At 57.0% G+C, this 26,755-nt stretch overlaps 4 protein-coding genes and 1 long non-coding RNA gene across 7 annotated transcripts; 1 reads left to right on the top strand and 4 right to left on the bottom strand.

Annotated features, from left to right (window-relative positions):
- The first annotated feature begins 64 nt into the window (after nucleotides 1–64).
- Nucleotides 65–5,387, top strand: P2RY4 (pyrimidinergic receptor P2Y4). The gene is made up of 2 exons (XM_040572455.1): nucleotides 65–205; nucleotides 3,450–5,387. Exon 2 carries the CDS (start codon nucleotides 3,466–3,468, stop codon nucleotides 4,588–4,590), a length of 1,125 nt encoding a protein of 374 aa, XP_040428389.1. The 5' UTR covers nucleotides 65–205; nucleotides 3,450–3,465; the 3' UTR covers nucleotides 4,591–5,387.
- Nucleotides 5,388–5,453: 66 nt separating this feature from the next.
- On the bottom strand, nucleotides 5,454–9,089 carry LOC121077502 (diacylglycerol O-acyltransferase 2-like). The gene is made up of 8 exons (XM_040572775.1): nucleotides 9,050–9,089; nucleotides 7,711–7,839; nucleotides 7,538–7,645; nucleotides 7,286–7,356; nucleotides 6,961–7,165; nucleotides 6,625–6,799; nucleotides 6,350–6,552; nucleotides 5,454–6,182 (listed from the first exon to the last, which is right to left on the bottom strand). The coding sequence occupies exons 1-8, from the start codon at nucleotides 9,087–9,089 to the stop codon at nucleotides 6,028–6,030; spliced, it is 1,086 nt and encodes a 361-aa protein (XP_040428709.1). The 3' UTR covers nucleotides 5,454–6,027.
- Nucleotides 9,090–11,099: 2,010 nt separating this feature from the next.
- Nucleotides 11,100–16,195, bottom strand: IGBP1 (immunoglobulin binding protein 1). Of its 3 annotated transcripts, none has more exons than XM_040572457.1 (6): nucleotides 15,964–16,195; nucleotides 15,584–15,883; nucleotides 14,161–14,356; nucleotides 13,061–13,146; nucleotides 11,889–12,001; nucleotides 11,100–11,628 (listed from the first exon to the last, which is right to left on the bottom strand). In XM_040572457.1, the coding sequence occupies exons 1-6, from the start codon at nucleotides 16,149–16,151 to the stop codon at nucleotides 11,483–11,485; spliced, it is 1,029 nt and encodes a 342-aa protein (XP_040428391.1). In that variant the 5' UTR covers nucleotides 16,152–16,195; the 3' UTR covers nucleotides 11,100–11,482. The 3 variants fall into 3 exon arrangements, with proteins under 3 accessions (XP_040428391.1, XP_040428390.1, XP_040428392.1); XM_040572456.1 differs by having other exon boundaries at nucleotides 11,100–11,631; nucleotides 15,964–16,194; XM_040572458.1 differs by having other exon boundaries at nucleotides 11,595–11,775.
- A 2,534-nt stretch (nucleotides 16,196–18,729) lies between these two features.
- On the bottom strand, nucleotides 18,730–21,646 carry LOC121077307. Its single transcript, XR_005823977.1, has 3 exons — nucleotides 21,402–21,646; nucleotides 20,634–20,860; nucleotides 18,730–19,861 (listed from the first exon to the last, which is right to left on the bottom strand). It is a non-coding gene; the product is annotated as an uncharacterized LOC121077307 (long non-coding RNA).
- A 914-nt stretch (nucleotides 21,647–22,560) lies between these two features.
- On the bottom strand, nucleotides 22,561–26,753 carry LOC121077323 (protein Wnt-11b-like). Its single transcript, XM_040572491.1, has 5 exons — nucleotides 26,004–26,753; nucleotides 25,568–25,803; nucleotides 24,887–25,164; nucleotides 24,111–24,403; nucleotides 22,561–23,801 (listed from the first exon to the last, which is right to left on the bottom strand). Exons 1-5 carry the CDS (start codon nucleotides 26,072–26,074, stop codon nucleotides 23,627–23,629), a joined length of 1,053 nt encoding a protein of 350 aa, XP_040428425.1. The 5' UTR covers nucleotides 26,075–26,753; the 3' UTR covers nucleotides 22,561–23,626.
- Nucleotides 26,754–26,755: the final 2 nt, after the last annotated feature.

The raw sequence follows: 26,755 nt of genomic DNA, 5'->3' as shown, positions 1-26,755 counted from the left end.
CCTCCGCCCGCCTCCAGCCCTGCCTCTCCCGGGCACTTTGCTCCCAGCGGTGGGAGAGCAGGAGCAGGCGTGCACGGGAGGGCACGGTGCGGCACGGCACGGCACGGCATGGGGTGGCTCACCAGCAGGGCCCCCGGCCCCATGGCGCACAGGCGCTCCCCGGGGGTGCCCCGCAGCTGAGAGTCACCCCAGCCCCGGACTGCAGGTGAGATGGGGGTCCTGGGGGTGGTGGTGGGCAGCTGGACGGCCCCACCACGGCCCTGCAAACCTCTGGGGACCCTGTGGGCACTGCTTTGCCCCCTCCAGGGATGGAGGGGGCATCCTGGGGTGGAGGGTTGGGGGGATCAACCCGTCCTCCCCGTGCCTCCTGCCGCCCCTAAATCCCTCCGTGCATCCTCCTCCCGAACGCACCACTGTGCTCCTCCACCACCAAGGGCCTTCACCTCTCCTGGTGCAGCCACCTCCTCTTCTTCACCTTCCTCTTCATCTCCCTGAAGTGCTGTCTCCTCCGAGGGCAAAGCCACCCCTTGGGCTGCTACAGCTTTGCCTGATGCTGCCGGCTCCTGCCCCAGGACGAGGAGCCTGTCACCCGCCGTCCCGCTGAGACACCTCGAGGCAGGGGACGAGCCTGTGGGTGTGGGACGTGGTGGGCTTTGCCCAGGGCGCTGCACAGCTCCGGTGCTGCTGGAGACCCCGGGGAGGACACAGCTCCTGCTCGGGCAGCTCCCGTGAGCGGAAAAGGAGCAAAAAGAAATCAGGTCACGCTCCCCTGGTGCCAGGGCTTTGGCTGGGCGAACCACGTGGCGATTAGGGACAAGGGTCCTTCTGCAGTGTGTTTTGCATAATTTCCCCTTGTTTTGCAATTTCCAAGGGCTTAAGAGGGAAGAAAAGCCCCGTGTGTTCCGCGGCCCGGCAGCAGCCAGGCCCCAGCCTCACGCCGCCCCGAGCCCCCTGGCTCCATCTCTCTGCCCCGTCTCCGAAGGGCAGCGCATGTCCCCGCCGTGTGGCCCCGCAGGTGTCCCCAGCCCTTTCCGCCTCTGTCACCCTCCTTGTGTGCCATCTCGCTGTCCCCACCAGCAGCGCTCGGAGCAAGGGGAAGGCAGGCTTCACGCCTCGTGCAGCCGCAAAGCGGGCAGGGCAGGACCCAGCGTCGCGCTCCCGGCTCCACGTCCCTGTGTGCCGAGCATCCAGCTCCCTTCCAGCCCCGAAGGAGAACCAGCGCTGGGCTCGGAGCCTCTGCTCTGCGGCCGGGCCCTCCTGGAGGAGTGCACGGAGAAAGTGATGGGCAGGGAGAGCCTGGCTGGGGACGTCATCGAAGAGCAGGAGTGAGCAGGCAGTGACGTGGCCCCGGGTGGGGGGGGTGTAAATCAGAGCAGTTTAAACCGCTGACTTTGATCGTGACTAAGATGAGGAAGCAGGAAGCCTTGCCTGCTGAGATCGAGACTGTCAAATGCCATCTTCTCTTGCAATTTGATTTGTCAGTGGTTTTCTCGGGGGACGCTTGCCCAGGAGCAGCTAACTCGCACTGCTGCAGGCAGGCTGTCCACGGGCCTTTCGTATTCGCTTGCAGAAGCTGAGTACCTGCCCTCTCCGCAGGGTCATCCAGCACCACGCTGCTGCTCAGACTTTTCCTTGTGCGTTTCTTACGTCAGATTATTTTATTTATTTTTTTAATTGGATTCTTCTTATCTTACTCATTTGTTGACCTGCTTCATGGAAACTGGCTTTGGTCACTGAAACCTGCGGCACGGCTGCTCTGACAGGGCTTCGTGTTGCATTGCTCCAGCTCACGCGTCCTCAGAGGTTGGAAGAGGAAAGAAATCTCTTGGTCCCTCCTGTCCCCGTCAGCATCACGGCTCGGGGAGAAGCAGCAGTGGGATTGGGACCAGCAGCAGCCCCTCCGGAGGGTGCCCCGGCCAGGCAGGGTTCCCAATCCCTGCTTTTTCCCTCCCGTTTGCAGGGGAGCTGAGCGAGCTCCCGCTGTTAATGTTTGATCAGGACCTGCCTGTGCTCTCTGAACTCACCCCATCGTCAGGCTGCCCGCGGTGGGAAGGAAGTGCCAGGGCGCTTGGTTTGGGCCCAAAGCCGCGTTCAGCCCAGAACTCAAACAAAGAGCAGGGGGTGCGTGCGGCGCGCAGGGGCTGGGCCCCCGGCCGGCCGCCTGCCTGCCCGCCCGGCTGCCTTGGATTGCTTTATGATCATCTCTGTAAACTCGGGGCTGTCTCTGCGGGGCCAGGGGCAGGACAGCCGGCGGCTCACCTGAGCCACAGATGCGCCCTGCGGGAGATTCCTGCCAGCCACGCTCGCTGCAAGAAGCCGCGCGGCTCGGTGGTGGCGAAGGACAGGGGTAAAGGGGATGGGGGGAGAGGGAGATGGGGGGGGGGGGGAGCCTGGGGTGATGCCGCCGTCTGCTCACACCCCCAAACCAGCAACCCCCATTGCAGCCCTGAGCCGAGCCCTGCTCCATCCCAGTGCCCACCAGGACTGGGCTGACACGAAGGGAGCACCTCCCCGGTGCCACTGCCACCAGCCCGTGGTGCCGGTGGCCTGGAGGGGGTGGGTTCTGCTGCAGCCACCCCCTGCCCATGGGGTGCTGAGGGGCTGGGGAGCTGGGAACCCATCTGGGGCAGCGGCTGGAGAAGCTCCCTCTGCCTGCCGGAGCAGCGGGCGCTGAACTTTAGACGTCTCGAGAGGCGAACGCGACCATTTTACAGCTTGCCCTCGCCTCTCGCCCCCCGGGACCGATTTGCCGGGCCGCTGAGAATCCTGGTCTTTGATCCAAACAATGCGCGAGGGGGAAATGTCCCCGATGGCTTCGAACTTGCGCTGTCTCGGGCTGGGGCTTGGCTCGGGCACAGCTCCTCTCTGCACCGCTTAGATCATCGCTCTCCTAGGGAGAGGAGCCGGCAGCTGGAGGCCCCTCGCTGTCCAGGGACACTCTCTCCCAAAGGCTCCTCTAACAGCCCCCCAAGGATTTCTCCGGGCCATGGTACCCCCCCCCCAGACAAGCCTTTCTTCTCCTCCCGCCTTTCTTCTGGCAGGGACCCCTCTGGGACCGGCAGCATTGTCAGGATGGTGCCAATTAGGCTGAGCCGGCTTCCAAGAGGCTGCGCTGGCACCGAGCGGGGCTGCTGTTGCTCATCAAGGTCTCATTGTTCGCCGCGCCGCGGGTCTGCTGGCCGGGCCCGGGCGCCCTGCCCGGCTCCGCGCGGCGCGGGTGTCACGGCGCGCCGCTCCGAGGGATGGTCCGCGGGTGTCACTGGGGGGGCTCCGAAGGGGAGGACGTGTCAAGCTCCAACCCCGGAGCTGAGAAAAACCAGAGAGGCATCAAAGTGGCCGGAGCTCCTGGAGGGGGGCAAAAATCTGGCATCTTTGGCCGCCTTCCCCGCTTTGTGCCTGACAATGGCCGGGATCAACAACTAATGTGTTGTTATTAACTGCTCCCCCAGATCTGGCTGGGAGAACATGGCCGCTCCAGCGAGGATGTTCCCAGTTGCCCTGTGGACACCGACTCCGACTCCCTGGCTGGGAGGGAACAGCACGGCCGCAGAGGAGGCGAAGTGCGTCTTCAACGAGGAGTTCAAGTTCATCCTGCTGCCCATCTCCTACGGCATCGTCCTGGTGGTGGGGCTGCCCCTCAACACCTGGGCCATCTGGATTTTCGTCTCCAGGATGAGGCCCTGGAACGCCACCACCACCTACATGTTCAACCTGGCCGTCTCCGACACGCTCTACGTCCTCTCCCTCCCCACCCTGGTCTACTACTACGCCGACCGCAACAACTGGCCCTTCGGGAAGGCGCTCTGCAAGATCGTGCGCTTCCTCTTCTACGCCAACCTCTACAGCAGCATCCTCTTCCTGACCTGCATCAGCGTGCACCGCTACCTGGGCATCTGCCACCCCATCCGCTCCCTCAAGTGGGTGAAGACCAAGCACGCGCGCCTCATCTGCGTGGGCGCCTGGCTCGTCGTCACCATCTGCCTCATCCCCAACCTCATCTTCGTCACCACCAGCTCCAAGGACAACAGCACCCTGTGCCACGACACCACCAAGCCCGAGGAGTTCGACCACTACGTGCACTACAGCTCCTCCGTCATGGCCCTCCTCTTCGGCGTCCCCTTCCTGGTGATCGTCGTGTGCTACTGCCTGATGGCCAAGCGGCTCTGCAAGCCCAGCTTCTCCAGCCCCGGCCCCCGCGTGCCCTCCTTCAAGCAGCGCTCCATCAAGATGATCATCATCGTCCTCACCGTCTTTGCCATCTGCTTCGTGCCCTTCCACATCACCCGCACCCTCTACTACACCTCCCGCTACTTCCAAGCCGACTGCCAGACCCTCAACATCATCAACTTCACCTACAAGATCACGCGGCCCCTGGCCAGCATCAACAGCTGCCTGGACCCCATTTTGTACTTCATGGCGGGGGACAAGTACCGGGGACGGCTGCGCCGGGGGGCAGCCCAGCGCCCCCAGCCCACGCCCACCTCCCTCCTGGCCCTGGTGTCCCCCTCGGTGGAGAGCAGCGTGGTGGGCAGCTGCTGCACCAGTGACCCCCGAGGGATGGGGACGGCGCGGAGCGGAGGCGGGCGGTGAGGGGCGAGGCAGGGGAGCGCTGCGTGGGACCCCTGGTCCCCCAAACTTGCCCGGAGTACTGACCACAGGCCCGAGGGTGGGTGGCTGTGGGGCATGTCCCATCCCATGGCATTCCTGGGGACACACGGGGTGGGCAGGTCACCAAGAAGATGGCACACCTGTCCCTCCCCGGGCACGCACGGCCCTCCTGGTCTGCTCGATAGCAGCCTGCAGGGGCCAGACTGACTTTGGGGACAGAGAAGGAGCACCCCTGCCTCTGGGGGCGGTGACACATGGACAGCCAGAGCGGTGGCCACGGACCTGTCTGGAGTCTTCCTTGAGCCTTTGCCACTTGACCCAGTGCTGCCAGTGGATGGGGCCAGGGGTCGAGCCTCCCACTGCTGATGTCCTGCATGGTCCCTGCAGTGGGGACATGTGGGGGAGAGGTGCGGATCTGTGTCTTGGAGATGTCCCCATCACAGCACTGTCCTTGGGGAAGGCTGGGGAGGGAGGTGGTGAGGGGACGTGCTGCTCATGGCCCCCAATAAAGCACCTTCCCCTTCTCCACATCGTGATGTGGTCCTCCCCATAGCAGAAGGAAGAGGGATGGGATGGCTGTGGCGAGGGGACAGCGACATGGCCCCTCTGCGTGCTGGCACTGGGGCAGGCATGGGGCCAGGGTGCTGGAGTGGTGGCACGGCTGTGACAAGGGACAGGTGGTGAAGGACTCCTGGGGAATCTGCCTTTATGGGTGTTTGCTTTCCAAATGTTTACCCAGAGCCTTTGTTTAACCAGGTGCCTGTGTAAAGAGGAGCAGGCTGGAGGTGGTTATCAGCGCTGGTGACTCCCACAGCAGCCTGGGATGGGACAGGCAGAGATGGGGCTGTCCCTGCCCTCCCATGGCCCCCCCGGTCCTCCCCAAGCATGGGAAAGGGAGCCCCGAGCATCATCAGGGTGTTCCCCCCCAAGCTGTGACCTTGGCGCCTCCAGTACCACAAAGCCCCATCCTTAATGCCCTCATATCCCAATGCTGTGCCCTGACCGATCCGGCACCCCCAGCACCAGCAGGACGCAGGGAGGGGGGTGGAAATTTGTATTAGGGAACGCACCCAGCCGTGCCGAGGTCACTGTCACCGGTGCCCAAGCCTGGGTGTTCCCCCACTCCACGGGGGGACATCTCCCCAGCCTGGTCCTGCCCACCACGGGGATGCCACCCCTGTGACCTCCTTCCTCTTCCTCACGACACCCCGTCCCCTCCCTCTGCTCACAGCCTCCTGGTCAGCTTGGGGGGGACCGTGCCCACTGCTGGCTGGCACCCCCACGGGTCCTCACCAGCCTTCGGGTGCCACGGGAGGAAGAGGAGGAGGGGGAGCCGCAGGGCCACGCAGCAGCCCCGCGTTCCCGCGTGTCCCCCGCGCCGGGCGGGCTGAGACCCCCACCCGCCGGCGCCCGCCGCGCTCACACGATGCGCAGCTCGTCCGCCTCCGACAACCCGTACTTGGTCTTGTTCTCGTTGAAGAGCTTGAGCAGGGATCGGACGTACATCTCGTGGTACATGTCCACCGTCTCGTGGCTCGGGTCCTCGATCTTGGGCACCATCACCGGCTCCCCCACTGCCGGGAAGGGGGAACCCCGTCAGATGGGAGGGCGCGGGGCAACGCTCAGCTCATCGGGGCCACGAGCTGGGCTTTGCCTCCCAACATCACCCAGGGCACGGGGCATCCTCCTCCTCCTCCCCCCCATGCCCTCAGGTCCCAGCAAACCCGCTGGAGGTGCTCACCCACGGTGGTGATGGGCCTGGCGTAGGGCAGGAAGCCCCGGGACCGCACGGAGGTGAGGCCCCTGCCGTAGAAGACGCAGGGGGCAAAGCCCATCATCTTCTGGAAGCGCTGCTGGATGCTCCTCATCCAGCTGCCCTCCTCAAAGACCACCTGGCGGAACAGGTCGTTCTCCCCGAAGGAGAAGGAGGGGACGAGGTAGGCCCTGCGAAGGGGAGATGGCAGGCGGTGAGGGGGCACCGGGACCCCCGTCCCCGTCGGTGTTGCCCGTGCTCACCCGTGCTGCAGGGCCATGCGGACGAAGCCCTTGCGGTTCTTCAGGATGAGCGTGGTGATGCCGGGGCGGCAGGAGAGCGACTCGGCTGCGCCGCCGATGACAATGGCCACGGCGTTGCCGGTGCCGTTCTTGGAGAGCAGGTACCCGATGGCACGGCGCGTCACGGGGCACAGGCCTGCAGCGGGAACAGCAGCACTGTGAGAGCACAACGCCACGGGGACGGGGGCCGTGCGAGGGACCCCACAGTGCAAAGGGTCCCCCTGCTGCGGGAGAGACCTTGGGGGAGTGGGGCGCAGGCACGGAGCCCCCCTGCCCGCGGGCATTGCCCCCGCTCACCCCCGCTCATCAGGTACTCCCTGAAGAGGGGCAGGCGGAAATTTCCAGCCAGGGTGGTGAGGAAGGGCCGGATGCCCGGGAACATCTCCGCGAAGCCGGTGGAGCCCGTGATGAAGTTGCAGAAGGCGCCGACGCAGAGGATGCCGTGGGGGTGGGAGCCGATGATGTAGTTGTGGCTGGGGGACAGGTCGTGCGTCTTCACCAGCTGCGGGGACAAAACGGGCTCGGGCAGGGGACACAACGGAATAAAGAGCCTGGCCCAGCACAGGCAGCCGGGTGCCTCTTTTTGGGTGTGAGCACCCCCACCTGGCACCCCCCTCCGTACCTTCACGGGGAAATAGTCCCGAAAGTGCCTCCACACGGGCCATCTCCGCAAGCACGGCAGCCTCCTGCCACCTGCGAACCACACAGGGACGGGGTAAGTAAAGCCCATCACGGCAGGCTGAGCGCTAGATAATTCACGTGGACCCGCTGCATCCCTCTTTCTGCCATTTTTTGGCAGGAGGAGGACGTGACCTGTTTGTTGTGCTGAGAAACGGGGGGTGCCCCACCTCCCCGCACATCTGCCACGCCGTACCTTTCTCCGGCGTGTCCCAGTCAAAGATGACCCAGGCCAGGTAGAGCGCGGAGATGGGCCAGAATTTGGTGAAGACCAGGTAGATGAGCAGCAGCAGGCTGACGGTGCCTGCGGGACGGGGACGGGTGAGCCGGTGCGTGGCCGCCCCCGCCACCCCCCGCCGCCCCACTCACCCAGCAGCAGGAAGCTGAGCACCCACTGGAGCACGGCGAGGAGCTGGAGCCAGGCGCGCACGTCCCGCTGCGAGGGCCAGGGCACGGCGAGCAGGGTGCGCAGGGCGGCCGGGAGGCTGGCGCGGCTGCCTGCGGGGACGGGCAGGCTCAGCAGTGTCCCCGTGTCCCCCCCCCACCCCCCCCGCAGTGCAGAGCCACCGAGCTGGGGATGGCCCCGGTCCAACTGATGCTGGGGAGCGGGGAGGACAGGCTGGGGGATGCCCAGCCTCGGGCCAGCATCCGCCCCCCAGCAGTGCCAAGGACAGTGGCAAGGGGTGAGGCAGGGGAGGGGTGGCCGTCCCCAGCACCAAGCCTTGTCCCTGCAGGGCCAGCACGGCCCCGCTCCCTCTGGCTGGCCCTGGTGAACCATTAACCACCCCGGCGGGGCGCCAGGATCCAAACTCCAACGCACGGCCCCATCCCTCCTCCCCGAAACGGGCCCGAGGTGCCTGTCCTGACGGGCAAAGGTCCGGAGACCGCCTCAATGGCGTGCAGCGGGGCTTGGGAAAACAACCCAAAATCAGCAGCGGGAGAGATGCGCGGGGCAGGAGAGGGGGGACGGAGCTGTCCCCATCCAGGATGGCCACCAGCCCCCAGGTGGGGCTGGCAGCGGAGGCTCAGCTCATCCCAGCTCAAACCAAACCATCAATGGGGCAACTGGGATGAACAAAAGGCCAGAGCCACCCTCAGTGGGGAAGGATGGTCTTCCCTCTCCCCCAAGCGCTGGCCCCACTCCGAACACCCCCTGCTCCACCACATTCCCAGAAACCCTCCAGCCCCATGGCTTTCATCTTTCCCAAGCCCAGTGATTTTTACAGCAGACACAGCTCTGCCTCGCCCACCTATGCGTACCCAAAAGTTGCATTTTTAGACATTTTCATGCCACCTCCCCCCACCCCAAGCACTCCACGAATCTCCAAGACCACACAACAGAAAAACATCAACCGAGCGATGGGCAAAGCCCAGCAACTGTGCCAGTCCCCAGATATCCCCAGAGCCTCCTCCGAGGAATTTGGCCTCCGTGGCTCTGGGCGGCGTGGGGACCCGGAGGAGAATTTGCAGCATCTTGCAGGAGGAATGTTTCCTAACGCGTGGTCGGCATTAACTTAAGAAATCCCACTCCTGTTGAGCAACTTTATGTTCTCCCCTGGTGCCACTAACCCCAAATCGCTCCAAACACCTCCCTTTCCCCTGAGCAGTCTAAAGCAAATAGACAACAGTGACACCAAGCACTAATTGCCGGAGCCGATACAGCGCCGGAGCGTTAGGAACCATTAAACACGCTTCGGGTATTTCTTACCGCTCAGATTTTGGGAACAGGCTGCAATGATTGTTTTCATGGTGGCGGGGAGCTCTGCTCCAGAGCCCAGCTCAGCAGGTTAAAAGGCGAGTTTGGAAATCCCAGCGGCGATTGATCGCTGGTCCAGCCTCAGTAACCGCCCCGGCCGAGCCGAGGGAGGCTGCACGCACGGAGGGGAGCGGAGCGGAGCCGGCTGGCGGGGCCAGGACAAATCCTGGGGCTCCTTGGGAGGAGGAGAAGCCACGCAGAGCACTGAGGAGCTCCTGTAAAAGGGAGCTTGGAAGGGCACAATCAGCAGCACTTCTTGGCGGTGCCGGCAGCCACCGTCCCCCAGGGAATGGTAGCGTCCGTGCCGTGGGTATTTCACAAACCGCTGTCACGCTCCGACGGTATGACGCCCTCGAGAGACGCCTCAAAACGTCACCCCGATGCTCCGTGGGGTGGGACGCAGCTTGGCGAGCCGGCCAGCGGCCAGAGCCAGCACCGTCCCCTCCTCTCCCACCCACGTTGGCGTATACCAGCCCTGGAAGGCTGGGGAGGTGCCCGGGCACCCAACCTTCTCCAGCAGTTCACCGGAATAGTCTTCGTGGTGGGCCATGGCTCTGGCTTGGAGAACAGGCATGTGAGACTAGAGGGATTGGGTGTAACTAAACCAAAACACATAGGAGAGATCCACTTCAAAAAGCGTGAAGAAAAAAGAAACAAAGGCAGCAGAAGCAGCCCCGAGATGGGGCTCCAGGCCAACAGCGAAGGGACAGTGAGAAAAGACAGGATCCCATCCAGCAGAGCTACGTCTTAGGACCTGCCTCCACAGAAGAACTTGCCGGGAAGAGCAGGCTAACAGCAAATGTAGGAAAGGGGTAAATTGATGTATAAGATTGCATGCGTTGTTAAAGCAAAAAAAAAAAAAAAAAAAGTTTTGGAAGAAAGGTACAGAACCCACGAGGAAAACACACACACACACACACACAATCTTTTCTAGTAAATCAGAGCAACAATATCTGGAAAAAAAAGGGGGCAACTGCATCCGTTGAAGGCTACATTCAGCATCTCTGCATAGGCTAGTCAAGAGTAACTGAGTTGGCTATGTATAAAATATCTTAAGCTCTCTTCGGCCCAGTTGGCTGCTCAAATGTGCCTGAATCATGCTAACATGAAGGGAAAAAAAAAAGCTGAATGCAAACCTCATTGTCCCCAAAGGTAAGGGAGCAGCCTGCTGATGAAGCCTCCGCCTGGGCCAGACTGAAGACAGTAATGCCTTATGGGCTGCCTCTGCATTTCACTGTCACCAGAAGCAATGGTGCTGTTTTATATCCTGACATTTGTACCGTTCTTTGCATTTTTAACAAGTTTAGAACAATCTCAACAGCAGCTGCTGGCCTACACCTGGCAAGTGCAGAGCTCCCAGCAGCAGTTCCTTCGTTGCTTACCTGGCAATACCAGTGCCCCACTCTGGATCGGTGCAGGTACAGCACAGCAGTCATGCCCCCTCTTCTCAGTCAACTGAGGATCAGCGCCAGCTCCTAATTAAGCTTGCTTTGGAGGAATGCAGACAGAGTTTTCACCCCTTCAGGGTTATTCTATAAGCAGATTTCAGAGCACACTGACCACCAGTGCACCACTCTTCTGAATACGGTGCTGCTTGTCCCAGCGTTGGTCCCTGCAGCACTCCACCAGAGGGTCCCAAGCACACCCACTACACTGTACATGTATATACACACACAGGCTACCGCTGTGCAGACCCCACGACACTAAACAAAGGGACAAACATTTATATTAAGGTATCTGTACCATGTATAGTATCAGCATTTTAACACGTTCCCCTCAAAATATCTGCTCTACCTAACACAAAGCTCCCAAACACTGCATTCTGCCAGCCTGGGGAGGAACGAAATGATGAGGCTGCGGAAAGGCCACCAGTAGCCCTGGCCAAAATAAGTGGCCATCTGACATTTGCCACCCCCAACTCCCTCAGCTGCTGGCAACCAGCCTTGCACATTTTCTCTGGAAGAGCCCAGGACAAAAAACAAGGGATTTTGACAACAAGAACTAGGCAGCGCAAGAGATTTTATTTTGTCTAAAATATAGAGGAAAAAATAAATACATCCACCAACAATACGAAGAGAAGTTTCCAAATTCATGTACTTTTCTTTCAAGGACTTCCTCTGACTGGGAGAGCAGAGGCAGTCTGGCCCCTCAGACAGCGCCCAGCTGACAGGAGCTCTGCGGTGCCACTGTACATGACGAACGCACTCTCAGTCTGACATTTCATGTAAACCAAAGCAAATTGTCATGTTTACTCCTCTGACTCCAGTGACTCCCAGAGAAGTCAAGGATACCTCTGCATATGTACAGTGCATTTACTCCTATATCTCCAAGACACAGGCAATTCTTATAGGATTTCCAGGCCCTGCTCCCTCTGCTGCTAGAGCATCAGCCCATGTTCTGCCGATTGCCGTAGCCTCTCGGGTGTGTATCTTTCCAGTCATCCCAGTCCCGAGCTTTTTGAAGAGCTTCCTCATCATCCTCCTCCTCCTTTTTCTCCTGCTGCTGCTTCTGCAACTCTTCATCACTTATATCTGCTGAAGGTCAAGAACAAGAGCGAGGGACAGTAAGACAATGGAAAATGACTAGTCAGGGTCTCAGAACAGAATCCCTCCAGGAGTCAGCCTAAACAAAGCAGGAAATGCCAAGGAGCAGCCAAGCAATCCATTTATCCTGAAAGCCTAGTGGAGAAAGCCAGAGGGTATTTTACACCCTGAACACATCCCCCATTCACCATTCCCCTCAAGAGGGTTCACGAATTCTCTATTTTCCATTTTGCTCTACCCCTCCTTACCTGATGGCTTCTGAGGTGCACTCTGACCACGCATTGCTTCTTCCCTTCTGCGCTGATCATACCAATCATTTACGGTCATAGTTGGGAGGCTAGGATATCCAGCACCAAACACTCTACAGGAAGAGAGAGAGAGGGTCAAGGAAGGCACTTTACGTCCTGTATGAATGAGCAGAAACACCAATAACAATGCACAGAACTACCCCGTACTCCAATTTGTACTGATCATATGAGGCACGTTGCCAAGAAGAGTTTGCCCAAGGAGGGTATTTCCACAGTCTGGGCCTTCAGCAGCAGACTGGTCAGTAACATAGCCAAGACAGCATTGCAGGAGTTAATTCTGCTGCTTTAGAGAGGCAAGGACTGCTTTGTTCCAAAGATCTCGAAATACTTGTCCAATCCCTAGAAGAATGCTGTCTGCTGGCACAGCTTGCCGATGAGGACACTGAGAACCGAATTAGGCACAGCTTAGCTAAATAGGTATCTGTAAACCTCAAGGCAGATAATGTCAAAATCACAAGAAATCTGTTTTCTATCCTATTTTGTGCTTTAGCTGCTGTATCACCTGCAAGAATCTCACAGCACCATGAAGTGCTGAGATCTTGATACCCTAGGGAAAGCCCTATAGTTAAAAATTTTAAGTAACATGCTATTGCAACTGGTGGCCAGGGAGGTACCACATCTTCTCAGCCCCAAAGATCACTAATTTCAATCCACCAAAATCCTCTGGAGTTTGCATTAGATTAAGCAACTACATGTACTTTCCCATGTCATGCTCTTTATTTTAAGAGCAAAGAACAATCCTGTTATATCACGTCGAGGTTAGAGGGGCAGAAAAGCCTTGCCTCGCCACAGCTTACTAAACAGCAAGCACACTGCCTATAAACTAACGCGGTAATACTTTAATATGGTCTCCTCTTCCACCATCCCAACAGAACAAACAGCATTAGCTGAGATACTGAAGCATGCTGGTAACAGAAGAAATTACAGAAAGTGGAAGAAACGTGTTAGAAGTTTCCCCATCCCCTGCCCAGATGTACAACACATGCCATCTCCATGCGACATGCTGCCTGACGATAACGACTGTGTTTCTGCATTTGAAAGAGTATCTTAGGTTTGACATGAGAACAGAGCACTGCATCACACTGCGTTAAAGTAATCAAAAATAAACATACTTAGACTGAACAGCATCCCGGGTAAGAATGAAAGGTTTCAGTGGAGCCCTGACTTGCCGGGAAGTACCGTGAGGTGGTGCTGAAGACTGAAATTGCAAACAAGAGTCACAAAATAATCATGTAGATAAGAGTACCCTTCTTTGCTTCCCACCCCAAACAAGTTACTAAGGGTCTTGTAGAAAAGAGATGCCTCTGCTCTCAGAGCAACGTCCCAAGACGGACAATTCAGCCCTTAATCCAGTTTAAATCATGAACTCCATCTGTGAGCTTCCACAAACCACTTCTCTTTGTGCCTTTGTTACACCCGTTCTGATCAAAGCAGAAAGCTGACAGAGCTAAACCAGATCAGCTCAGATCAAAGCATGAAATATAGCTTATTTTTTCCATGGATCAAACACAGTACACTCTGAAGCAAGTAGAGCTCATCATTCATGAAGATATCACCCAGGGCACTACAGAAGAGCAGAGCTTTGCAATGCCAATAATGAATTGCACAAACCAGCTGTGCCAGCAAAGCTGGACTATGGTACACTTAGGCACGTTATTATTAATTTTTTAATTCTAGACAGATGTTCTAGGTGAGAAGCATAAAGCCCAGAAACACTGTTCCACACAAGATGTGCTTTCCTCAAACAGAATGGGCATGTTTTTTCTGTAACATCAGGATGTTCTGTAGGCTAGAAATGTAGGCTAGAAAGAAAAAAAAATCGCCAGGGTCTTGTCTTAAATGACAAAAGTATTTGGTTCTTTAGAGTTAAGGGTCTGGCGCAACCCAGCAAAGTGGAGAAAAGCCTCTGCACACAGATCAGTTCAGCTCTGATATTCGGTGCTCGCGCATTTTACACACTATGACTGTCTAGGACATGCGATAGCACCAGACAGGCACTAGTGCAAAAATCAGACCACTGGCCGTTCAGAACTAAACCAAGCCCTATCCATTTATATTGTGCATGAGGTAGACGTTAACCTAGAATTCACAGAACAAAACTTAGGAAACTCTGCCAATGAATTTCTCTGAGGTTCATTTACCCCCAGCAGTGTCTATCATCAGGTGTAACCATGCAGAGTTCACAGGACCTGCACACAAAGACATCTCATACCTGTTTCACTGCATCTCTGCTCCTCAGGATTACCATTTCTTGGTCAATGCTCTCGATTTCTTCAAAGCTGATGTTGACCCATTTCTGGATTTGCAGTAGGTAGAATTCCCGTATCTGATCCTCATCTGCCTGCCCACTGTCCACAAAGGTTCTCACAGAGGCCAGCCTGTTCTCCAGTTCCTTCTTCTGCTTATACCTGGCTCAAAGAGAATTAAAGGACATAATTTAGGTAAACTTTCTCTAGCATGGCCCAGATACAGTGCTTTCTAAAATCAGCTTTTTCTTGAACTTCAATGAAGTCTGTGTAAGAGCTTTAACATAATTTCACGTGTTTCAAATGAAAGCTGCATACAGAAAGGTAAGTTCTGATGATTTACTGTTCTAATTTAAGAAGCTCCTATTGTTAAGAAGTTTTAGGAAGACAATTTAAAGACAGGGCCCCTCCCAATTATTTTATTTGTGCTAAGAGGCCAGCAATCCCAGCTGAGGATTGCTGACACAGAGGAAATCCAAGACAAAGGACACAGCGTGTAAGCATTGTTCTATAAAATAGACTCATCCACAACAACTGCATAGAGAACCCTGAAAAATACATCTTAAGCATGCGAGCATCTGCCTGCCCAGCCCTGTGGTGCTGAGAGGCAAAGCAAACCACTCCCTTCTGGTCTGTTTGCAGCAGGGTAAACTCTGCAGTCAGCCACTGACAAGGGCAGCTGAGACGAGAGCTCTGGAGCCTGCGTGAGGATCCAGGCTGTCAGAAAACGTTGATGTCGCAGTCTCTGCTTTTCACTGGAAGCCGACGTAATTGCAATGCCTCGCTCTGCAATCAGGTCAAGTAGGAACCTGCTGACGGCAGGGCTCACAGCGCTAGGCAAGCACACCCAGACCTGCCTCACGCTGGGCACGAGCGCAGTGCCTGGCTGCCAGCGAGCAGCCCGTGCTGGACAAGCTGTGCTGCACCGACCCACAACACATTCTGCTACCCCAAATCCATCCCACTTAGGTTCCTTTTAGAACAGAAACTGCGTTTTGGTATTCGTGCAATTTAAACTGCTCTCAAGGCCATCTTGGGCCTGTCTGTGCCACCACAGTCAGCAACAGTTTGACTGTCAAAATCCTCACTGAAACATGACGAAGAGGCATTGACAGCCCCTGTATTAAAGATATGAAAAGCACGTTTGTAGGAAGCTTCCAGCCCGGGTGGCTTTACACAGTTAGTTACTAAAGACCTCGCCACGATGAGCTTTTGCGCGATTCTTCTCTGAGGACCGGGCACTACAGCCACAAACACATCTCTGTGACCCCCGAACCACCCAAACCCGCTGAGAGGCGCGGTGCGGATCCCAGAAGGGACGTTTAACGCCCTGCTGCGTACAGCCCCGGGGTGCCGCGGCTCTCCCCCGGCCTCCTTCCCCCTGCTCACCTCTCGATCTTGGCCTGCCGGCCGGCGGCCATGGCCAGCAGGCTGCGCTGGGCGGCGGGGCCGCGGGGCGGGGGGCTGCCGGCCTCCTCGTCCCCCGGGGCGGCGGCGGGCGGCGGGGCGGCGCTGAGCCCGTAGGCCCGGCAGAGCTGCAGGAAGCGGCAGAAGTGGGCCCGGGCGGCCTCCAGGTGCTCCCGCCGCCGGCTCGCGTCCACCTGCCGCAGGGTCAGGGCGCCCAGCAGGGCGGGCACCGCCAGGTACTTCAGGTCGGCCGAGGCCACCTCCTCCAGCTCCTCGTTCTCGCTGCAAGGCACAGACCGGCATCAGCCCCAGCCTCAGCCCGAGCCCCAGCCCCAGCCCCAGCCCCGTCCCCGCCGCCTCACCTGAAGAGATCCAGCTCCGCCACCATGGCGGCCGCCTGCCGCAGCGCGCCCAGCCCCTGCCGCACCTTATCCTGCACGGCCGGCGCCCCCGAGGAGGGCTCGGTGCCGGCCTCCACCTCCTCCCAGAGCCGCCAGCCCGTCGCCAGCAGCTCCGGCAGCCGCGCCTCACCGCCGGTCCCCTCCGCCATGCTGGGCCGGGACGGAGCCGCCGCCCCCGCCCCGCCGCTTCCGCCCGCCGCCCGCGCCCGCCCCCCGCCGCCATCTTCGTGGTGGCGCTGCGGCCGCCATCTTGGTAGGGGCGGGCTGGGGTCGGGCAGGGCGAGGCGGTGCTGTGGTGGTGAGCTGAGGGGCGGCGTGCCGCTCCCCCTCGGAAACGGGGCTTCCATCTGTGCTAAACACACTCATCCAAAAGTGGGCTCCTGGCAGAGCAGTGAGCCCAAAGAATTGTCCAAAGGAGAGCATTAAATCAGCAAACAAACCAGAGAGTCGAAGTGAAACCGACAGTGCACCTAGCCAGACCCCTTCACCTGCTAGCCTCCAATTTAAGTGCACCCCACACGTAGCAGCAAAGGCCCTGGTCTATTTAATAAATAGCATTAAATAATGACTCACACAAATTCCTCATCCTGGACCATGAGGGTTACCCCAAGCCCCTCTGATTGCCCCTTTGACTTTTCCTCCAATATCCGCACCTCTGCAGATTATTGTTTTGCTGGTTTGGTGGTTGTTTGTTTAATGGTGTGAGTCTCTTTCCATTAATCTTACCAAATTAAAAATGCAGCAGAAGGCTGGAGTTTGTCTACACAACACAATGCAGCACTCTGCGTCAGGAGCCAAGCTGGAATTAAATGTGTTGGCTCCAGAAACACAAACTACCGGTGTAATCAGTAGCGTCCTGCCAAGCCCAGCCAAAGATCGTGCTAATGAGCCACCCTGCCCCAGGACCCGATGCTGGTACTTCTGCAGGGTGCTCAGCTCCCTTCCTTGGGTACAGCCGGGTGTGTTTTGCCTGTGCGGCTGCACCAGAGGGAGCCAAGCCATTGCTAGCCATGACACCCCACCACATCAGGCAGCGCTGCTGCCTGGGGTCGCTCCTTGGGGTCCCCAAGTCACTGCTATCACAAAAAGCCTCTCCCAGGCAAACGTGCAGGTCAGGAAGGCAGCATGTGCTGCCCCTGGTGCTGGGGCAGGTGCTCTGTCTGGGAGGGTAGGTCACGCGTGGTCCTCTCCTACTCTTGGGAAAGCCTCAACAGCACCTTAGGACGTCAGGGCTGGAATTCACTAGGGACTTGTACTGCACGCAACTATCACTCCATAGCATGGAATCAGAACTTGGCAGATCATCCAGGCAACACACAGTGCACAGCATGGATCTCAGCAGCAAAGTCCTACATTTTATTATTTAAGTGCAGCGCCCACCGTTTCATCCCTATGTGTTCTTTTTATAACAAAAGTAAGATAAGGACCCTTTACCATTTCTTTTTTTGGTTAGCTCCTGAGTCCCCTTTGATAGTATCTCTGAAATTAAAACAGGCATTGGACAGGTAATGGTTAAAGCTGCGCTTTTACAAGCTGACGTGCAGAAACACAATACAAGTTATTGACCTAGATGTGAAAAATTTATATGGTGTGATAATAATTCAGGGCAGGCTGGAAGCACTCAACTTCCACAGATGAGTCAGTTTATGACTTAGTCTGTTTGTTTCCTTCATGTGTACACGAGATAGCTTGATAAAAAGTTAATCGTAAAAGATAGAATAGTTGTGGGTTTAGGTTCCTTTATGCTGTGTCCCAAGTACACCCTGATGGTTTTGCTCTCCTGTCATCCTCCCTCCATGTGACCTTTTTGCTCAGACTGAAAACGCAGGCACCGGTAGCATGAGATATATCAACAGTTTAACACATCATTCTGTGGTATTCCTGCACACCAGGCAGGAAGTGAAGAACCACGCTGCATCCAGCAGTGGAAAAATTAATTAGTATAATAATTGGAAGTAAAATGGGGCCAGAATTCTACAGCCATTTTTCCTTCACCAGCAGAAGATGCTATGACATCCCCTGCAATTACAGCCAGTTCACTTTTATCAGAAAGGCAACACTTCAGTCAGTGTAGCATCTCTCCCTTCACATACGTTAATTAAAATAAATAGTAAATCTATAAAATCATTCCCCCACCTCCCTTCCCGAACTTTTAAGATTCTAAATTTCAACAGCATTTTTGAGGATCAGAGCAAAAGACACTGTTGGAGTGAATTCCTTCAGTGCCTTAGCCTTTGTGTTACCCAGATAGTCTCAGCAGTTATGGGATTACCTTGCTTATAGGATATCTCTGTTTAATCTTGAGCAAACATCTCCTTTGGGCATTCTTCTTTGAGGCCTTCACCTCTCAGAGCAAGCCAGATGGATTCACAGGGAGCTATTGGCTTGCTCTCCAAATAATTGTGAATAGGCTGATGGTGCAGCATGGGACCTCAGCCCACTTCCCCTTCTCTTAAAACTGGAGGCGGGGTGGTGGTGGTGGTGGTGTCAGTTTTGACCCAGATTATCGGGGGCAGCACAGGACAGGCCTGGAGCCACACGTTATCAGTGCTCAGCAGACACGCTGGACTGAGAGAGCAGGAAATCTATGTGAGGCTCTGTTTCCTTCGAGATGGAGAAGGCTTTGCTTGCAAGAGCCAAGTAGGTGAACCTGTCAGCTGGATGGAAGTTCCTGAATCTCCTTGCTAGCAGTTCATTAGCCCTGTTTTTACCTGCTGTCCCAACTGGTCAAGAACAGGTTTCACTTATACCACAGAGGCATGAAATCAGTAAGGGCTAGAGACCAAACTACCTGTCGTCTGCCTGCTCTTCAGCCCCAGCATAATGAACTGCAGGCACCCACACGTGTTGTGGCATGGAGCCCCGGGGTGGCTCCTGGGCCTAGGTCTGCTCCTGCTTTGGAGAGGAGGCTGTTCTGCAGCTCCCACCCTGCTGTAGCTCACTTTCTGACTGCCTTTCGAGGCAGTTTCCCCAGGGGTGCACAAAGAAAAAATGCTGCTGTTCAATGAGGCCATGGCACGTCCTCAGCACTAGCATAAAGGTGATTTGACAAGTCCACCACCAGAAGCGAGCAGCCTCCAGCATACCCTCTGCACTGAACGTGCATGAACTTGCTAGCAATCTTCTGCACCAGTGACAGTGCTGGAACAGGAGCAGGTAACATGCTCCTGAGCTCTCTGCCACATTAATTTTCTTCTGGAGAGAAACCAGCAAGCACAGAGGGACAGTTTTAACTTTGGAGTACTGCTTTCTGTGGAAGCCTCTTGTCTCTGGGAATTTCTACCCTGGTTTAGCAACTTAGTGAAATGCAGGGGGCAGAGGTGGAAGGGATGACAGCCTGCCCAGCCAAGCAGAAGGGACAGAAGTCTGCTTTCCCTCTGAATCCAGCACAGCCGCTGCAACAAGCGCCCTTCAAACTATGCCCAAGAGCCCTCACACTGCGGTCTAGTTCCCCCTCTGGTCTCATGGCTGTTACTCACTTAGGTTCATTTGTCCCTGTCTCTCATCTGAAGATCCCCATAAGGGCAATCCCTATTATTACTTGTCATCCTCAGGACATCCTGCTGAACACCCCAGAAATAAAGGAGAACAGAGATACAAGGGGGTTTCCTTAGATACAAGCCTTTACTCATGCTTGTGTCTTGTGGTGCGATAGTGTAGGCACCAGCCATCCCAAAGGTCAAAGTAACATCCCCCAGATATTTACAGCAGCACAGATGTTGATCAACAGCTGAGCACTGAGGCAGCGGCCCCGCCATGTGTCTTCTCCTTGTTCTGGCTCAGGTCTCCTCGTGACGAGCAGAAGGAAAGAGCTGAGCTGGTGCCGATGGAGGTCCTGAGGCACCCTCCTCTCAAAGGGCTGTAGGGAAGAAATATCCCAACACGTCCTAGTGTCATTCTTACCCCCAGACTTTTACTTGTTTACCAACAGCTTGTTGCCTTGGCTTGGATTATCCTCCTGGCATAAGTTATGCAGCATCTCCAAGTATAAATAATAATTAAAAAAGTGCTTTAGCAACAAGGTCAAAAGAACCCATGAAGATCACTCTCCTTTCTCCAGACTTCATTGTCTGCACACTCTAGCCAGCAGGGAAGGATCACGTTCACACCAGTGTTACTCCTTTCAAACACAAATTAAAAGTCAAGCAGTAACTAAGGGAAGGCTTTGCAGAGCAAGCCCTTTGCCTGCTTCTCACCACATTTCATGCAGAGGGATGGTTTTCTTTTGTGCACAAGCCACATTCAGAGCCATCTCTCCCATGTCAGCTCACAGCACCAGAAAGTGAAAAACTTCTGCCACGACCATAGAGAATTCAGCTCTGGGATTCTCATTTCCAGCGACAGATAAACAAAAAGCCACAAGACCCAGGGAAAAATGGCTAATGACAGGAAAGTCAAAGAGGTAGATCCGTCACATTAGCAGCGAGCCCAACGAGGGTTCATGAAGCAGAGGGTAATGACAGCAGTCTACCACAGTCTGGAGAGGACTGATTGTGAAAGTGGGGCAAGAGAAACATGTGAGGATGTGTCTGAAGGGCTGCAAAGCCATAATTGTTACGGAGATCCTCCCGGTGTCACGGACAGTGCTGTCACCATGCCCAGATTTGTTCAGGTCCTGAAGAGGTACCTACCAGAGCTTGAGATGTTTTTTGGGGGAGTGAAGTTGCAGACAGCTAAAGAAAGACCCACTAGCACTGATTTATTTCTCTGGCAGTGTTGCTCTGACCAGTGCTGGAAGCCACCCAAGGGCAATGTCAGGGTCCAGGTTTTCCCATCTTTTTCCTTGGAGGGCGCTTGTGCTGGCCTGTGCCAGGGGTCAGGGCTCTGTGTTCCCCCGACAGCCTTTATGCTAGCTTTCCTGCCTGGCAGAGTTGGAGAAAATACATCCACTCAGACCCGTGGGGCCAAGTGGGTGGTTTATTCCCTCTGGACCCATTGCCGGATATTAATTGCCTTGTTCTGGCTCTTAGTCCCTGGGAGACTCTTCCAGCCGAGCAGATCTCACAAAGCTGGTAATTCCAGCTGTGGGCCCAGATTGCAATGCTTCCCACTCTAAACATTGTCACTTAGCTGTCACCTCCCCACCGCAGCCCCTCCTACCAGCCTGACCCTTTGCACCCTTCGACTAATTGCAGCGCTTCCCCACTGCCCGCAGGACATCAGCGGAGCCCAGCGCCTCCGCTGCACATTGACCCCTCCAGCTCTTCCCTGGGCCTGCAGTCACCATGCAGGCAGCCAGAGGAGGAGAGGGCTCCGCATATTCAGCGCTTGACCCTGCCTTTTCCCAGGCAGAAATTCAAGCAGGACCTCTCTAGGAGGGCATCGCGACATCTCCCCAGGGCATTCCTCGCTATTGTGACTCGGCTCCTCCGCCCCAGGCGCTGTGTGTTTGTACTTACCAAATGCAAATCACATTTCCCACCCTCCTGGCTGGATCTCTCACTCCACAGCGTCCTTTGCCTGCTTTCTTCTCCCTAGCTCGTTTTGCAATGCTCTAGGGAGCCAGCAGCCCCTCCCAGTTTCACCTCCCTCTGATCTGGCCGTGAGGTGCCTTTGGGTTAAGCAACCCTCCTAATTAAGTACCTGCATCACCTGGCCTGGCTCTGGGCACAGAAACTGCAGCCCTTTTGCAGCTGGAGCATCCCTTTTCCGAGGAATGCTGGTGACTAACTCCTAATTGCATTTTAAAAGAAAATCTGGAGATAGCTTCTTGGCCTTGCGCAGCTGTGGCGGAAGCCTTGCAGCTGTGGCCGTACTGTCACTCTGGGAAGGCTGCATGTCAGCAGCCAGATCAAGTCAACGGCACATTAACAACTGATAATGATAGTTAACTCACTTAGTTAGCTATGTGAGCATAGGCTTCACCCCTGAGCATTTCAGCTTCCAGCTCCCAGGCTCATCTCAAGCCACCTTGGACTCCCAGCTATTACTCATTGTTAATACGGAAACCTGGAGCACATTAAATGGAGGGGATGGTTTACAATAAAAGCTTATGAATTGATTCTGTGACCCAGCAGAGGCTGTTAAAAATGATTGAGTGAATATGGAAATGAGTAATCGTACAGCTGGACTCGGGGCTGAGCACAGCCAACTCCATTCAATACAAACCACAAGTAACACAGGGCGCACGCAAAGCTGGCCGAGGCTCTAGGTCATGGTGGGAGCTGCAGGAAACCGTCCTGGGACTTCAGTCACATTTACCTGTGCTCCTCACGCTGTAGGCTCTCCTCAGCACATGTGCATTTAGGCTCGTCCCCTCTCTCCAAAGGCTGCATGAACTGGAAACTCTTATTCCACGCGAGCACTTGGCCAACCCCTGTACTAAAAGCAGTCGAGGGAACAGAGGGAAGTAAAAGGCAGATCAGGACCCCATCTGTGATGCACACTCGTTTAGTCCGCCCCACATGCACTAGGATCAGAAAATAAGCCTCAACTGCCTCAGTTTCCAGCTACCAGAACTTTTAGGCTTTGTGCTTTAGGATCTCCTTCCAGCCTCATTTTCTCTGTGAATGCCAAGGAGGTGGAGGGAGGTTGTCTTAGGAAACGCAGAGGTCTGTTGCAGAGAGGTGCGGTACGATACGTTTATTTAAAAAGCACACACCGGAATTCCACTTACATTAAGTATGGAGACGAAAGGTTCATTCTTTTGTCGCTGGGGCCCTGGAGCCCTGTCCTCTCTCCAGGCCAGTGCCAGCTCGCCTGGTATCAAAGGGGTTGGAGGAGTGGGCTGAAGCCCTTAGAGGTGGGAAAGAAGGGGCAGGAAGGAGGAGCAGTGAGTACACCGTGTGCTGAATGGGCTTCCACCTCCGACGCAAGTCCAGAGGGCAGAAGGTGCAGTGCTGCCATAGGTGCCCTGTGAATGCATGGCTGGTAGGTGCAGTTCTGCCACGCTGCCCGACCTGGGAAGCTGCTGCCCATCGACGTGTGTGCTGTCATCAGGCACAGACGGAGTCTCCGCACTGCGAGAGCAGCAGGTCCTGGAGGGGAGTGACGAGCTCTGGCTCCTGGAGCCATACCTGGTTCTGCCTGCGTCCGAGCCGTGTCATTTCAGATGCTGCAGAGGGCACCGGAGCAGTATTTGCCCACGAGGAGGAACATTCAACGGTGTTGGGTAAACCCACAGCAGAAACCTGCTACCAGAGGAGCTGCCCGTGACCCCCTCACCCTAAGCAGTTTTCCTCCCCTGCAGCCTCCTCCCGATGGGCAGCTCGCTACCCCCTGCCCATCCATCACTCCTGGCTTTCAGGCCACTGTCAAAAACCTCCCGCAAAAAGACAATGGCAGCCCAGGGTCCCCATTCACCCCTGGAGAAAAGGGCCTGTGCATGCAAAGTGATAAATGGACGGTCCCCAGCTGGAGACGGAGCGCTGGATGCTCCCGATCGGCCGCAGGAGGGCAGCCCTTTGTCTTGCTCTGGGCAGATGGGGCAGAGGTCGGTCTCGGGGTTTTGGCTTCCCATCATCGCTCAGTTTGGGGTCTTCCATGGCAATGCTGGAGTCCAGGCTCCCAGCACAGTCCCCTCCTTGCCAAACTCGGCGCATCCCTTGCGGTTGGCGCCCAGTCTCCAGCTGCGCCCCGGGGGACACCCGCAGGAGCCCTCCCGTGTGCCGCGACGCCTCGGGCGCTATTTGCAGACGTATCTCTCCACCAGCCGCCGGCACCTCTTGCACACCACGTAGCAGCACCAGTGGTACTTGCAGTGACACCTCTCCACCACCTCCTCCGTGTAGGCGTTGTAGCCGCGGCCGCAGCACATCAGGTCGCAGCCCTCGCTGCCCACGGAGCTCTTGTTGCACTGCCTGCCGAGAGGAGGGCGCAGGAGACGGAGGTGAGGGGTCGGGACCGTGCCTGCCCACCCCCAGGGTGCTGCCCCGGCCCCCGCTGGAGCAGGTTTGCTCACAGAGCCTGCCCGTAGAGGTACGGGGGTGGCAGGGCTTCCTACAGCCGATGCAAGCAGCGCTCGGGGCTGCACAAACCTTCCTCACACCCCCTTCCACCACGCTGCTGAGGGATCGCACTGGCTACCACCGAGCACTCCTGGTTCCACGTGGCTGATGGAAGCTCTCTGCCTGGGAGGCTGATAGAGCACATCCGCAGCAGTTTCTTACCTGTCCTGCGTCCCCTGAGACCCCAGGTGGACGTTGGGCACGCAGTAGTCAGGGGAGTTGATGAGGTAAACCAGATCCGTCTCTTTCAGCAGCCTGACGTCTGTTTCCTTGGGTACCAGCTGCTTCCTGGGCCCAATGAGCCGGTGGGTCACCCTGACGGCTGCCAGGTACTTGGACTTGAGCTCAGAAGCGATTTCGCCCAGGCCTGGCAGCCCCTTCCAACAGGTCTTAACCGAACAGGAGCCTGAAACACCGTGGCATTTGCACTTGGTATCCAAGGAGTCACCCAGCACCTGCGGAGGTTGGAAAGAGATGAACATATTGCCTGCTGCTGGTGCCCACCCCGCCGACTGATCTGCACGAGCACCCACGGGAAGTTTCAAGAGATGAAAGAGCTCAGCTGCCTGCTGCCACCCGAGAGAGTTCCCCTCTCTTGTTTAGAGGTGGAAGAAAACGCTGCTGCTAGGACAGCGGAGTGCCTTCTTTTCATGAATATAAAGGGGCGATCGAGGGGTGCTGCTTTGTTCCCTTGTGATAATCATGTAACCCTTGGGAAGGGTCAGCAGGGGCTTGTGGTGGGCTGGCAGCATTTTTTTTTTTTTTTTTTTTTGGGGGGGGGGGTAAGGGGGAATGTCTCTGCAAACACATCTAACTCCATTTTAACCACGTAGCTGCCTCCTCACCCTAAGGACAGCACCCCCCCAGCCTGCCTGGGGTCTCCCCCCTTACCTTAGGCACCCCTGCGGCAGGCTGCAGGGGGCCAGGCCCATACCCACCTGCCTGCCCACCGCGTTGTTATGCAGATTGGCGGCCCTGAGGGCCTGCCTTCCCGGCCTGCTGGATTTCGAGGGGCTGTCAGCAAACGCGGCGCCGAGCTGGAGGCCGTAGCGCAGGTTGTCCCCGCAGCCGCCCCATCGGAAGTCGGGGCCCGGCACCTCGGAGGGGGCAGAGCCGCAGGAGCAGAGGGGCAGCGACCCCGAGGCGCAGGCTTGGGCGATGGAGTGGGCGACGGCGGCCGCAGCCAGGGCGTGGACGAAGGCGGACTCCCTGGTCCCTGGGGAGAGAAGGGAATCTCACGTCTCACAGCGGAAGGAGGCTTGTTTCTTGCAACGGGATAAAACTACGACCTGACGCCCTTTTTGGGCTGTATTTTTAGCCTGTGCGGCTGTTATATTCTGCTCTCAGTATACAGCCTGTTCTCCCCCTTTGTTTGGAGCCTCCAGCAACTGTTTTCATTTGAGTGGAGGTCGCTCTGCGATCTCCCGCTGGTCTAAGTGGCACGGGATTAACACCGGAGTGATGGCAGCAAGTTTTCTCCAAAGTGTGCACCTAAAGCAAAACTGATGCCCATCAGCTGCCCTGCAGTGCTGTGCGTTAAAGCACCGCCTGACGCACGGCCTGGGAAGCTGCATGGAGCAGGAGGAGGAGGTGAGTACCCGAGGGGAAGCCCCCTTTACCTTTCAGCAGGTCAGGACCAAAGCTGGGGGCGCGCTGGATGGAGGAGCAGTTCCACCTCATGCCTGCGAAGGTCCTCTGGCAGGCGCTCACGGTCTCGGCGGCAGCCTGGACGACGCTGTGCATCACCTCCAGGTTCCTCCGGCACATCTGGAACTGGTCGGGCACCATCCCAGCCAGCAGCCGGCAGTGGTGGCTTTCGTCCCAGGCCACCCTGCTGCCGCTCTCCGCCAGCCCCCTGTTGGGAGAGGAGAGGGGAGAGGGGACCGTGGGCACCGGGGTGGGGGTGAGGGGATGGGGACCGCAGGTGACGAGCAAATGGGGACCTGGGGAGGGGGTGACAGGGGGCAGACCCGAGGGGTCCTGCTGCAGGGGACCCCCGGGGGAGCCCCCCTGTCCCTCTTTCCCCTTCCTCCCCCCTTGCACCCCGTTACTCACAGCCACTGGATGGCCGCGGCGAGCCCCAGCTGGCAGAGCAGGATGGCGGTGGGCACGGCGGGGTGGCCCATGGCTGGGGACAGGACCGCAGGACCAGGACAAGCTGGGACCAGGGCCGCCCGCCCCCTTTATACCCGCGGGCGCTGCCGTCCTGCCCCCCGGGGAGGGGAACAAAGGCGGTTTCGGTGCCATTCACAGCTCGCAGCCCTTGGGGAGGACGGGGCGGCCGCCCCAGCCCCTGTCCCCCAGCCTGGGTGCCTGGGGACCCCGGTGAGCGCAGCCTGGAGCGGGGGCTCGCTGTTTAGGTACCCCCGCTATCGGTGCGGTTGTCCCCAAAGTGGCATCTCCTTGGGGAAAAAGCCACGGCAGCACCGAGCAGCTCCATGCAACGTGGTGGCAGAGGGTGCCTGGGCTCTGCCCTGTCCCCCCTGTGCTCCCCTGAGCGCTCCCCGGCCACAGACCGCTTCTCAGCCCAGCGGGGCACTGGGGAGGCCCCAGCACCGCAGACACGCTGCTCTCCTGGGGTGAGCGGATATCACCTTTGGCATCTCCCGGAGAGCCATTGGATTGCAAAGCAAATAGGTGTTTCTTTGCTCAGCAGATAAAAACTTGTCCTTGCAAGCAGGGGATGCTGGCAGGGGATGTAGGCTGGCAAGACTCAGAAAGGGATGACAGTAGTAAGGGACAAAAGGGGTTGGCAAGGGCTGATCTTAATTTCTCTCTCTTTTTTTTTTTTTCTTTTCTCCTTATTT

Source organism: Cygnus olor, chromosome 13, assembly GCF_009769625.2.
Source record: "Cygnus olor isolate bCygOlo1 chromosome 13, bCygOlo1.pri.v2, whole genome shotgun sequence".
NCBI classification, from domain to species: Eukaryota; Metazoa; Chordata; class Aves; order Anseriformes; family Anatidae; genus Cygnus; species Cygnus olor.
This window is presented reverse-complemented; position numbering and strand designations above follow the sequence as displayed.

What these genes read in the sequence shown, in the direction of transcription:
- P2RY4 (XM_040572455.1), top strand. Translation starts at nt 3,466, where the DNA reads ATGGCCGCTCCAGCGAGGATGTTCCCAGTTGCCCTGTGGACACCGACT.
- LOC121077502 (XM_040572775.1), bottom strand. Translation starts at nt 9,089, where the DNA reads ATGAAAACAATCATTGCAGCCTGTTCCCAAAATCTGAGCG. An exon ending in CTGGGACACGCCGGAGAAAG is followed by an intron (nt 7,357 to 7,537) that starts GTACGGCGTGGC and finishes TGTGGTTCGCAG; the next exon opens with GTGGCAGGAGGCTGCCGTGC. An exon ending in GGGACTATTTCCCCGTGAAG is followed by an intron (nt 7,166 to 7,285) that starts GTACGGAGGGGG and finishes TTGTCCCCGCAG; the next exon opens with CTGGTGAAGACGCACGACCT.
- IGBP1 (XM_040572456.1), bottom strand. Translation starts at nt 16,151, where the DNA reads ATGGCGGAGGGGACCGGCGGTGAGGCGCGGCTGCCGGAGCTGCTGGCG. An exon ending in GCGGAGCTGGATCTCTTCAG is followed by an intron (nt 15,884 to 15,963) that starts GTGAGGCGGCGG and finishes TGTGCCTTGCAG; the next exon opens with CGAGAACGAGGAGCTGGAGG. An exon ending in CGGCAGGCCAAGATCGAGAG is followed by an intron (nt 14,357 to 15,583) that starts GTGAGCAGGGGG and finishes TCTTTGAGCCAG; the next exon opens with GTATAAGCAGAAGAAGGAAC.
- LOC121077323 (XM_040572491.1), bottom strand. Translation starts at nt 26,074, where the DNA reads ATGGGCCACCCCGCCGTGCCCACCGCCATCCTGCTCTGCCAGCTGGGG. An exon ending in GCCGCGGCCATCCAGTGGCT is followed by an intron (nt 25,804 to 26,003) that starts GTGAGTAACGGG and finishes CTCTCCCAACAG; the next exon opens with GGGGCTGGCGGAGAGCGGCA. An exon ending in TGGTCCTGACCTGCTGAAAG is followed by an intron (nt 25,165 to 25,567) that starts GTAAAGGGGGCT and finishes TTCTCTCCCCAG; the next exon opens with GGACCAGGGAGTCCGCCTTC.